The 12,023-nt window shown below is 50.2% G+C and overlaps 3 protein-coding genes across 6 annotated transcripts in view; 1 reads left to right on the forward strand and 2 right to left on the reverse strand.

The window, feature by feature from the left end:
* The first annotated feature begins 23 nt into the window (after positions 1-23).
* ntmt1 (N-terminal Xaa-Pro-Lys N-methyltransferase 1) lies at positions 24-2,397 on the forward strand. Its single transcript, XM_015047745.1, has 4 exons — positions 24-186; positions 881-1,040; positions 1,115-1,367; positions 2,039-2,397. Exons 2-4 carry the CDS (start codon positions 882-884, stop codon positions 2,293-2,295), a joined length of 669 nt encoding a protein of 222 aa, XP_014903231.1. The 5' UTR covers positions 24-186; position 881; the 3' UTR covers positions 2,296-2,397.
* Positions 2,398-2,432: 35 nt separating this feature from the next.
* Positions 2,433-7,860, reverse strand: ndor1 (NADPH dependent diflavin oxidoreductase 1). Of its 2 annotated transcripts, none has more exons than XM_015047744.1 (15): positions 7,594-7,860; positions 6,838-6,977; positions 5,908-5,985; positions 5,734-5,831; positions 5,565-5,663; positions 5,392-5,493; positions 5,112-5,315; positions 4,879-5,006; positions 4,466-4,677; positions 4,283-4,390; positions 4,099-4,213; positions 3,189-3,335; positions 2,979-3,097; positions 2,794-2,888; positions 2,433-2,639 (listed from the first exon to the last, which is right to left on the reverse strand). In XM_015047744.1, the coding sequence occupies exons 2-15, from the start codon at positions 6,970-6,972 to the stop codon at positions 2,495-2,497; spliced, it is 1,785 nt and encodes a 594-aa protein (XP_014903230.1). In that variant the 5' UTR covers positions 6,973-6,977; positions 7,594-7,860; the 3' UTR covers positions 2,433-2,494. The 2 variants fall into 2 exon arrangements, with proteins under 2 accessions (XP_014903230.1, XP_014903229.1); XM_015047743.1 differs by having other exon boundaries at positions 6,838-7,020.
* Positions 7,861-9,004: 1,144 nt separating this feature from the next.
* Positions 9,005-12,023, reverse strand: part of lrsam1 (leucine rich repeat and sterile alpha motif containing 1) — a 12,317-nt gene continuing 9,298 nt past the window's right edge. For all 3 annotated transcript variants that reach the window (XM_015047742.1, XM_015047739.1, XM_015047740.1), the window contains exons 17-25: positions 11,593-11,680; positions 11,449-11,523; positions 11,263-11,343; positions 10,610-10,705; positions 10,391-10,489; positions 10,187-10,318; positions 9,674-9,740; positions 9,409-9,599; positions 9,005-9,224 (exon numbers count right to left, since the gene is read on the reverse strand). In XM_015047742.1, the coding sequence (XP_014903228.1) occupies positions 9,102-9,224; positions 9,409-9,599; positions 9,674-9,740; positions 10,187-10,318; positions 10,391-10,489; positions 10,610-10,705; positions 11,263-11,343; positions 11,449-11,523; positions 11,593-11,680 (952 nt within the window). In that variant the 3' untranslated portion in view covers positions 9,005-9,101. The remainder of the gene's footprint in view (positions 9,225-9,408; positions 9,600-9,673; positions 9,741-10,186; positions 10,319-10,390; positions 10,490-10,609; positions 10,706-11,262; positions 11,344-11,448; positions 11,524-11,592; positions 11,681-12,023) is intronic.

Consider the following 12,023-nt stretch of genomic DNA (forward strand, 5'->3'; position numbering starts at 1 on the left):
ATAAACCTGGATGCTGCTGATCCTGTACTTCTTCAAATCTACCAGCAGGGGGAGCTACTTGCTGGCCATTTCCCAGGAAGACCAAATAAGGAAATGACGTGCTGTCCGTGTGGCGATGTCCTCAAATAGAAAGTGAGTGAAACACGCTGAGGAGGACTGCCAGAGCTCCAGCGGACACTAAACCAGGTCAGTCCTCGAGTTTAAGCCGGGCTAAAGCCGTCCGGAGCCGGCCAGAGCTGTTGCTTCTCACCGCGGCGAGGGGAGCTAACGGCGGCTAACGGCTAACCGGTATTTTGCTGTTAAATCAGCAGGAAGTAGAAAGGTTTGGGTCTTTAAGGTGACTTTTTAAAGCAGGTGTTCTGCTGTAAGGTTTTAGATCTGTCAGTAGTCAGAATTATGTCTGATATTTATGTTGAGTTTCCGTGTTTCTAACCGTTCAGACATTTTACTAAAGCGACCAAAGCTCAGGTCAGAAATATAGGCTTTAAGTCACTGAAGCTCAGGATGACCGATGGTCACGTAACGGCTGAGCTGCTGCCAAATATGGTCAGTGTTACTGCCCCCACTTCCTGGAACTGACAGGTGCTGACCCACCTGTTAGAGAGCGGAACAGGAAGTGGACCTGAACCGGGTCAGAACATTGACACAGCTGGATGCAGTCAGTCATTTTCTATTCGACCATCCGTCTGTCCATCCATCCATCCATCTGTCCATCTAGATCTAAAAAGATGGATGACTTTGGTAACGTTGTGTTGTAATGATTTCCGTCTGTTGGATGTTTCCTGTATTATTGATTATTGGCCCCAATCAGCTGATCAGTAATCCATCCCTCCCTGGCGTTCCTGGTTGTGTCTACTTCTCTCCTCGTCTCTGTGGACAGGATGGGGGACGTGGCGGAGGACAAGTCCAGCTTCTACTCCAATGCAGAGGACTACTGGAGGGAAGTCCCACCCACCGTTGACGGGATGCTCGGCGGCTACGGCAGCATCTCCAGCATCGACATCAGCGGCTCCAAGGCCTTCCTCAGGAAGTTTCTCGGGGTAAGAGTCGTTAGCGTTAGCTCAGTCTGGAGCACTGTGGCCACTTCCTGTCCAACGTGTAACGCCCCCCGCAGGACGGCGAAGGGAAGACGGGAAAGGGCCGCGCCCTGGACTGCGGCGCGGGGATCGGCCGCATCAGCAAGCGCCTGCTGCTGCCGCTGTTCCGGACCGTGGACCTGGTGGACGTGACCCAGGAGTTCCTGGACAAGGCCCGGACGTTCCTGGGCGACGACGCCAAGCGGGTCGGGAACTACTACTGCTGCGGCCTACAGGAGTTCATCCCAGAACCGGACCGCTACGACGTCATCTGGATCCAGTGGGTCATCGGTGAGTCAGGGCCGGATCCAGCAGAGACGTGTCCATGATATCCAAAATATCCATAGCAAGGATATTGTGGCCACTACCAAAAACAAAAATCTGACTTTTTTCTCATAATTTTTACTTTACGCAGTCGTAATAAGTAATTCAAAGGAATTATTACTGAAGCCTAAACGTTTCCACATTTTGTCATTTTTCTACAACGGAGCATTAGACCCAGACTTGAGGCGTTTTTTTTTTTTCCAATAGTTTTTTAAAATGATTATTTGAAATTTTTTGACTGTTCTTGTATGATTACAAGTTTTATTTTTTTTTTCTCAATTTTCGAATTACAACTTTTCTTCCTGAAATATCATTTTATTCTGGTGTAAAAAGACGAGAACAAAAACACATTTTGGTCCAGAAATCTGAGCTTAATGAACATTTGCTACCTGCTGATTTATTTTGTAAAATACTTTAAATCTGACAGACGAGCCTCATCAGAACCAGAACTTTAGATATGTGACCCACATCGTTGTAGAACCTCAGACTGAAACGTTCTCCTCCTCCTTCTTTGATTTCTCTGGGATTTATTTTAAGTTTAGCGGAGAACATAAATGTCTGCCACACTTTTCAGATTTTTCATCCCTCCTTTCTGTTTGCCTGGTTCTGGGGTATGAAAACTTTTGGTTTTTCTGCAGGTCACCTGACCGACGACCACCTGGTGGCGTTCCTGCGGCGCTGCCAGAAAGCCCTTCGTCCCGCCGGCCTCATCGTCATCAAAGACAACGTGTCGTACGAAGGCGTCGTCCCCGACGACGTGGACAGCAGCGTGTGCCGGGACCTGGACATCGTGCGGCGCCTGGTGGGCCGGGCCGGCCTGCGGGTCGTCCACGAGGAGCAGCAGCTCAACTTCCCCAAGGAGATCTACCAGGTGCACACGCTGGCCCTCAGGTAGGGGGCAGAGCCTGTCGCCATGGCAACGCCCTCACCTGGACAGTTTTTAAACTCCCCTTTTCAGGCCTGATATGAACTTTACTGCCTCTCCGGCTGACGGAACAGTTCTGGTTCTGTCACTGAAACATGAAGGCAGATACGAGACAAACAGATTTATTGATGCTCAAACTGGAACCACAGGCTCAGGACCAGGGTCCGGGTCAGGACCAGGTCTCGCTCTGCAGGCGGCCCGTCTTCTCCATGGCGACCAGCATCTGCTCCGCCTCCTGGGCGGACACGCCCCCTTCCTGCTGGAAGGCGAACTGCAGCGCGTCGCGCACGGCGGCCGGCATCAGCTTGGCGTTCCTGAACAGAACCAGAAACCGGGTCAGGAACGTTTGAACCAACGGGTCAAAATAAAAACAGCAAAAACACAAAGTTCTGTTTCTGGTCTCTTCATCTGTAGAAAATTAGAGCAGAACAGCAGGGAGGGGTCCGGAGGTTCTGGTTCTGGACTGACCCGGCGATGTAGAAGCAGCCATGTTTGTTGCTCATCAGGTCCCACAGCAGCGCTGCCTTCTCCCTCACACGGTGCTGAACGTACACCTTCTCCTCCTGAACACACACACACACACACACACACAGCTGACGACTCCACCTCACCGGGTCAGAACCGGAGCCAGTCCGGTCAGGTCGGGTTCTGACCTGATCCCTGGAGAAGGCGGTGAAGAGCTGCAGCTTCCCGGCCGCTGTCATGGCCGCCCACTCAGAACGGAAGTAGAAGTCCTTGGCCTCCGAACGACAGCCGAAGAACAGAACGTTGGCTGGAGGGAGGAGAGGGGAGCAGGATGACGAGCCGATCCGGAGCGGCCGATCCGGAGCGGGATGACGAGCCGATCCGGAGCCACAACTTACCTTCTTTTCCCTCAGAGAGCCTCTCCTGCAGCGCCGCCCTGAAGGGAGCCACTCCGGTTCCAGGTCCTACCAGAACTACAGGCGTGTCCTGGTCCGGAGGGAACCGCAGGCCACCCCGCTTCACCCACAGCGGAACCAGAACCTCGCCTACAGGAACAGGAAGTACCAGGTCTCACTCTCTCATGATCCAGAAACTCAACAACTAGAAGCTGAAATCAGGTCTTTATACGGAAGAAAAACTGAAGTCCATCCACATTTCTTCCTTCCACACAACTTTCTTTTCTATAAAGAATCTCATTTCTAAAATATTCTGCAATTTTTTTGATCTACAATTAAAATTTCTGCTTACTTTATTTAACTTTAACAATAAAATAAACATTTAATGGAAAAGAAATAAAAATTAGTTAAACATTTACTTAATATAAAAATAAAAATCGGTTTTAGCTCGTCTGCATTTAATAAGAAGAGGATATTAAAATTAAAACATTTTTAAAAGTGGATGGAACATGAGGACCATAATGAAAAATATTTAAAAATTTATAAAATTACTTGAATAAAGTCAAAAGAATAAAATTATAATAATAAAGTTGAAATGTTTTTATTCTGTAATAAATTGTTTTTCTGTGGTTAAAAATCGTTTTTTAAGGAATAAAAATGATTTTCTTGCTCAGATTTATGGTGAATTATTCAGATGGGTTGAACAGAACCACGTCTGGGTCCGACCCGGTTCTGAAGAGGGGAAGCTCCTGCTGTTACCACGGCAACCACACAGCCTGATGAATTTACTGTAAATCCTGTAGAAGCTGCACATCTAGAAAGTAACTATCGCTGGATCTGGGTCCAGATAAGACCTGCTGTGGTTCTGGTTCTGACTGCGCTGAACTGGACCCAAACAGCTACCAGAACCGACCTCGTTCCGGGTCCAGAGAGGCCAGCCAGTTGGAGCAGAGCCCGGTTCTGGGTCGGTGCAACTTGGTTCTGTAGCGGACCACGGCCAGCAGAACCTGCAGCCGGCTGGGCAGAACCTGCAGGGAGACGGACCGGGTCAGAGGTCACGCTGAGGCCCGGCGGCGGCCCACAGCGGTGGGCGGTACCTTCAGGGACGAGGCGATGGAGAAGGAGCGCGGCTGGATCTCTGGGATCAGGTCCAGCAGCCGGTCCGGTTCCAGTTCTGCTGTGGTGAGAGGAAAGTCTGCCAGAACCTGGAACCACAACCAGAACCGGGTCACCGCGGGGAGCCCGGTTCGTCACGCCAGACGGCAGGCATGACCTCTGACCTCCAGCGCGGTGCGGCGCGGCCGGTCGCAGTACGCCTGCAGCTGGTCCCGACCCGCCGGCGAGCAGAACTCCAGCAGCTTGTCCCGCTCCAGGTCAGAGGTCGCCACGGCGGCCAGCAGCTCGAAGAAGGAGCGGCGAGGGACGGCCGCCACGTCCAGGTACCGCTCCACCAGGTGGCGCACCGAGCAGGGCCGAGGCAGCCGGGCCGGAACTGGGTCAGAACCACACACATCAGCACCAGAACCACCCGGAGAGGATCCACCCGGAGAGGATCCACCCGGAGCGGATCCACCCGGAGCGGATCCACCCGGAGAGGATCCACCCGGAGCGGATCTACCTGGAGCGGATCCACCCGGAGCGGATCTACCCGGAGCGGATCCACCCGGAGCGGATCCACCCGGGGCGGATCTACCTGGAGCGTCGCTGTTTGGCGTCAGCGTGAATCTGGACTCCGGGTCCAACCGGAGCAGCTGGCAGAACCGCTGGACGTCGTCCTCCGAGTTCTGGGGACGGATCAGAACCACGTCTCCGGCTGAAAACCTGAACAGAATCACAGAGTTTGGGTCAGAACCGGGAATCAGTTGTCCATCTGGGAACGTTACGGACTGGACCGGACCAGGATCAGAACCGGACCGGACCACCTACTGGATGTTGGATCCGCTGATGTCGAAGTCGAGCAGCCGGACGTCCTGGAAGTGGGTCGGGTCGGTGACCCGGCGGTTGGACAGCATCCGGGCCGGGAATGGACTGGACTCTGAGGGGACGGGCCGGTCCGGGTCGGTTCTGGTCCGCTCTGGGTTCTGGTCTGTCTTCTCATCCAGGAAGTGCAGTGTGTACGACGGCGGCAGTCTGCAGGACAAACAGCAGAACCTTCAAACCGGGCCTCAGAACCGACTGCCGGGTCGGGTCCGGTCGGGTCACTCACGGCTCGTCGTCCCTCAGCGGCTCCACCTCGGACAGAACCGGGTACAGAACCAGAACCTTCTCCCAGAACGACTGGAGCCACGGGTCGATCACGGCGTCCGGCCTGCAGCAGGAGCACAGTTAGACCCGGTCCGGTCCAGAGCCGGTCCGGTTCCGACGGCAGGACCATCTCACCCCAGGTCGTGCTGGTCGTCCGCCAGACCCACCGGAACCAACATGGCTGCCCCGAGCTGGACCAGACGCTTCTGGAGCTTCTTAGCCACGAAGTTAAACCTACAGAAGAAGAAGAAGTTCTGAACGGGGACCTGGACGGGCTCTAAGTGGGTTCTGGTTCTGGACTAACTTTGGGTACGAAGAGTCTCCAAGCCCCAGAACCGCACAGTCCAGGCAGCTCAGTGACCCGGCCGGCAGAGACTTTCTGAACAAGAACCTCCAGAAGTTCTGGGGAGAGACGGGAAAACAACCCGGATCAGACGGGTCGGACCGGATCCAGTACTCAGACTGAGCCCTGCGTTACCTTCATGTTGTCTGGAGGGTCTCCCTGACCGGTGGTGGAGCAAACGAAGACAACCAGAGACTCTGAGATCAGGTCGGCCTGGAGAGGAACCAGAACCAGAACCGTTACTGGACCCGCCCGGTCACTACAGAACCACCAGGTTCATTAAACAGGATTACTTTCTAAAACCTTTTAGGACTGTTATGAATAAAATTTAACACCTGTACCTCAACAAATCCTGATCAGTAAATAAAACGTCTGATTAAAATATTCACTGAACTCTGATCCAGAACCGCACAGCATTCTGGGAGACGTAGGCAGAGGAAAGGCTGTAGCTGCTCAACGAGCCAAGAAAGACATCATGTCACTCACTCTTTGGTTACCTAGCAACTCACTCACTCTTTGGTTACCTGGCAACTCACTCACTCTTTGGTTACCTAGCAACAGCCAGTTGCGCAGCAGCAGTTTCAGGTTTCGCCTCAAATGTTTAAAACTAAAAAACGGAGCAGAGAAACTGAATGAACTGGAAAAGTTTGGAAGCATTTCAGATACAGAAAGAAAAACAAACCTGCAAAACACAAAAGTTTTCACACCTCAAACTTTTCCGTTCCTGTCACTTTCTGACCAAACTTCAGAAATTTAAGCAACAAACCGACACGAGAAATAAATATTTTATGAAACTGAAGAAATTTTACACATTTTTTAAACTAATAAAAGTCATAACATTTTAAATAAATTAGTATTCAGCTCCTTTTACTGCAACGGCCTGAAATAAAACCTAGTGAGATGAAATGACATAGCCCTAAACGGAGGAGCAGAGAACCTCTGGAGGAACTGCAGAGTCGCACCGCTCAGGTGGGACAAGTCAGGCCCCCAGTGAAACATGGCAGTGGCAGTGTCATGCTGTGGGAAGCTGAATGGAGTGAAAACCTGCATCAGAACCGGACTCACCACGTTGTATCCGTCCAGAGGCAGAACCCGGACCTTCAGCCGCCTCCTCTGGGCCTGCCGCCCGACCCGCTGGGCCGTGTCCTGGGCGGTTCCGGTCTGACTCCCGAACAGAACCAGCAGAGCGGGAGCCGCCATGATGTCTGACCCAAAACCCGGTGAAAGTCAGATGGAAACGATCCTGATCTACCCGGAAGCCAGGAAGCACTAAAAGCTCATTCAGTCTCTGGATAGTTTAACAGCTATGTGCAAATATAAACTAATTCATGATTTAATTTAATAAACACCGCTAAACTGGTCCAGCAGAACCAGAACCAGAACTGATGCTAACTGAACACATGGAGATAAAAACAAGCCCGCACGTTAACTAGTGTCTGCTCTGAGTTTTATATAAATATTAGACATAAAGACAAAAATAAATCATCTTCTGATCTGCAGCCAACACCTAAACATCAGTATCTTCAACTTTTGGTTTTCACCGATAAAGTTTGTGTTTTAAACGGAAAAACATTTTTATAATAATTTTCCAATAAATATTGACTTTCCTTTAGTCTTATATTTCCTTACTATATTAAATTCGTGTTTAAAAACAGAGGAAAACAAGCAGGTTTCAACAGTGCTGCTAGCTGCTGCTAGCTGCTGCTAACTGCTGCTAACTGACCGGTAACAGAGAAAATGAGCCAATATTTCCACTCGAGGTAAATTTCCTCGCGTGTAAAACTCACAGAAAAGGAGAAACTACACCGATAAAATATTTACCTCTGCTATCTTTCTCGGGATCAACTTTAAACGACCTTAAAGTTAATTGAAGCGAGCCAGAAAACAGAAACCAAACGAAACACTTTACGGCAAGCCGACAGCGCGCTGCATTCAAGAACCAGCCAGAGAGTGGGAGATTATACCTTTATTTTCCTATTATAGAAAATTATATTTAATCCAGTTACTCATCTCTGAGTGAAACACGTTATATAGATTACTTCCGCCCAGAATGGTGATTTAATGTCTTTACTTGTGTTAATTATGATGATTTTCTGCTTCCAGCTAAAGAAAAGATGACATTTAAGATCTGAATATTATCAGATCAATAAAAAACATTTTAATACATAAATTTGGTCCTAATGTATTTTAGCACTTAAATGATATTTTCTAAAGTCACATTTAAGTTGTGGTTTATCAGAACCAAATCCTCATTTAATGTATCTGTATTTTTATAGTTTAGTTTTCGTGAACCTGCGCAGGCTGACCAGTAGATGGCAGTGTAAGCAGCGACATGCTGGAGACGACTGGAGCGGTTTATAAATACACAATAACGATACATATTAATAGGAAAACGGGGTTTTAAAGGCTGGCCAGTATCTGAAGATTGAATCCAGAACTCCCAGTAACATTTTAACTGGTTCTGATCAGAAGTTTCTGAATGTTGGTCCATTCTGTTTGCCCCGGTCTCTTAATGCTGAACAATCCGGACCTAAAAACGGCTCCTGAACGCAACAGAAAGCTGCACACCACAGGATGATTACAGGTTTTATTTTATTGTCTTACAGCTTTAAATATCATATCTATATGTGGTGTAAATATCTTAACATTCAGGCTGATGCAGATATTTTCTGGAAGAGATAAGAGCACTTTAGAGAAACAACGTCCAGCTTCACATCCAGATGAAACAGAGACTGTTTAAATGGTGACCAGTTTATTAGATGAACTTCACCTGTTCTGAAAAGGAAACCCTGATGAAACAGTTTGTACCTTCTTATTAACCGCATGAGAACAAAGAAAAGGAGCAAAAATAAACAAAAATATAAATTTACTGCATGTTTTCATGGCCTTCTGAACAAATATTTTCTAAATCTTTTCTATTTTTTATTAAAAAGCCATAAAGTGGGATTGAGGGAACAGATCAGTTTAAAGTGCTTTAATATTCTGACCCAGGTGTCTGATTGGAGTTAATTAAAGCTTTTTAATTGTTTTAAAACTCATAAAGTAGCAATAATAATAATAACATGGAGGAAAACCAGCCATCGACTCTTCTGCTGCTACTTTGGCTACAAGCAGAAACATTCACATGATGAAAGGCACCAACAGAACCGGCCCGGTTCCGACCCACAGAGAATCCACAGGAACCGAACGGCAGGCAGAAACTCGTCTCAAGGTTCTGTTGATGGACCTTTAAAACCAGCTGAGAGTTTTTACTCGTTTCCTCAGCAGCTTGAGGATCATGCATAAATACACAGGGAGCGGCCCGGTTCTGGTCCGGTTCCGGCCCGGTTCTAGTTCTGGTAGAGCCGTATGCGCTGGGAGATGCTGCTGCGGCACAGAGGGCAGTTCTGCAGGGCGTCGCTGCAGACCTGGCAGCAGCAGACGTGACCGCAGGGCAGGAAGACGACCTGAGCCTGGAGGAGAGGAAAACCTGGTGAGACCCGAGGACTGGACCCGACCAGAACCCGTCCAGAACCAGCTGGTCAGGAAGAGTCAGGTCAGTAAAACATTACAGATACAAAACCGAAGGGGACTGAGGACACGCCCTGAGGGACGCCGCAGCCGGCAGAACCCAGCAGAACCCAGGCGGTGTCTTACCCCGACCTCCATGCAGACCACGCACTCCGAGCTGCCCGGCCCCTCCACCGGTGTGGGGGCGGAGGGCGTGACGGGGGTCCCGGGGGTCCGTGGCGACCGCGGCGGGCTCGGGGTCGGCGCGGTGGCGGTGCTGGGCGGCAGAGGAGACGGGGGCGGGGTCAGACCTGTCGGGGTTTCTGCTTTGCTGGTTCCTGCAGAAGCAGCAGAAGGTCAGTGACCCTGAGGGCGGGGTGGGCGGGGCTTAACCCAGGTGTCTGTCAGGTACCTGCAAGTGGGCGGTCCTGGGCCCAGCTCAGCAGAGCTTTCTGGATCCCGGCTTCCTGAACGCCCAGCTGCAAAACAAGACCCAGCTGCTGATTGGACGATCCGCTTAAACCGCTAAGCTAGCAGAGGTTCATTCTGCCGCTGCTAGCTTAGCCAGCGCTCGTTAGCTAGAAACGTCATAAACCTGAACTCAAAGAGGAAACAAAACCTGAGAAAAATAATTCAAGTTCAGACAAAATATTTAGCTTACAATATAAGTATTAATAAATAAGTATAAATAAATATTTAGTTCCAAGCCAGATATTTAACAAGCATGCTAAATATTAATTTTGCAAACTAAATATTTAGCTCCAAACTAAGTTATTAGTTATGAAGCTAACCAGTTAGCATTCCAACTAAATATTTAGTTTGAAACTGACCTTTATAACAATTAATTGAACCTGAACCCGTTTTTTTCTCTTCCTACAGGCTGTTCAGTTTTTACAGTGTAACTGGACCTCGGGTCCAGCCTGACCTTCTTGAGGTCCGGCGCCGTCATGTGGCGCAGCGTTTCCATGGTGACGTGGTGGTGGGCCAGGACAGGCAGGTAGTGCTGAGCCGACAGTTTGCAGAGCAGGTTCACCAGCTCCGTCTCCAGACCGGCTTCCTGCACCCAAACCCGCATTAGCTCATTCATTCACCTCATCAACCCTCACCCATCAGCGGGCTTTGACTAGACCTGCATCCGGAGCGACAGCGGCTTGGCGTCCAGCAGCCGCTGGTATTGGATCATCCAGTAGTTCTGCTGGCTGGAGTCCGACTTCTTCTCTATCTCCACCTGGAAAACACAGAATACAGAACGCTAAAGCTCTGACATTAGCAGACAGCGCTACTAGCTAATGCTGCGCCCGCTGCGCTGCGCCCGCTGCGCTGCGCCCGCTGCGCTGCGTCTCCTCACCAGAACCTGCCGCAGCTCCTGCTCCCGCTGGTCCCTCTGCTTCAGCAGCTGCTGCAGCAGGTCGCTGAGCGCCGTGCGCTGCTCCGCCAGGACCTCCTGAAACACAGAGCATCATGGGAAATGCAGTTTAATCCTGCTGAACAAAGTCACTTAGAAACTAAAATGTAATAAATAAAACAGCAATGATGCAACAATATAAAAGAGAAGATAAAACAGCAGCAGGACTCAAGTAAAAATTTTAATTGGTTTAATTTCAGGATCTGCAAATAAATTTAAAACTTCATCAACAAAATAATCAACATTTACAACTAAAAAAAACTTTTTTTTCATTGATTTATTTGGTGGCAGTGAATATTAATTAACATTTTTGTAAAAATACCAGAAGATGATGTACATTTTGTTACATACAAAACAAAAGAAACACAATTATCATAAGAAACAATTAAACTGTTTCCCTTTGCTGCTAAATTACTGAATAAACAAACAAACTGAAAAATAGATGTTTACAGTGTTTGTGCGTCAGATTTATGGATGTAGGAAACACTGAAAACAAAGGTTCCAGGTGGACAGGTGGACAGATGGACAGGTGGACAGATGGACAGACGGCATGAGGAACTGAACCAACATGCAGCAAACAGGAAGTGGCGACGCACCTGCAGGCTCTCGGCGTCCAGGCTGCGCCTCTTGACCTCCAGCTTAGTGAGCTGCATGAGTTCGGCCTCAATGAGTTTGATCTGAGGAATGAGAGCCACATGCAGCTTTAACCGGCCGGATGGGATGAGAGCTGCAGAGATGGTCGGCTGAAGGTCAAAGGTCGCCTGAAAGCGGCGGCGGCTCACCTGGCTGCGGATGTAGCCGTGGACGGCGTCCTTCTGCAGCTGCAGCGCCTGGAACGCAGCTTTCTGCATCTCCTCCTGAGGAGCACAGAGACTGTGAGGGCGCCACCTTCAGGCCAGCACCGGCACCGCAGCGCGACCTCTCACCTCCTGCAGGATCTGAGCGATGGCCTTGGACTTATCCAGGACCTGCAGCGACAGCATCCGGTCGAACTTCCTGTCCAGAGACTCCAGGCTGGCAGAGGAAGGCGGGGTTAGCAGAGGACAGGCGGTGCGTTCAGGGACACGGCGGTGCGTTCAGGGACACGGCGGTGCGTTCGGGGACACGGCGGTGCCTTCGGGGACACGGCGGTGCGTTCGGGGACACGGCGGTGCCTTCGGGGACACGGCGGTGCCTTCGGGGACACGGCGGTGCGTTCAAGGACACGGCGGTGCGTTCAAGGACACGGCGGTGCCTTCAGGGACACGGCGGTGCCTTCAGGGACACGGCGGTGCGTTTGTGGACACGGCGGGGCGGTTGTGGCCGCGGCGGTGGGTTAAGCGGCCGGCGTGTGGGCCCACGGTTCTGATTTAATGAG

This window comes from Poecilia latipinna, unplaced genomic scaffold, assembly GCF_001443285.1.
Source record: "Poecilia latipinna isolate Pla-1442-1.1 unplaced genomic scaffold, P_latipinna-1.0 Scaffold841, whole genome shotgun sequence".
NCBI classification, from domain to species: Eukaryota; Metazoa; Chordata; class Actinopteri; order Cyprinodontiformes; family Poeciliidae; genus Poecilia; species Poecilia latipinna.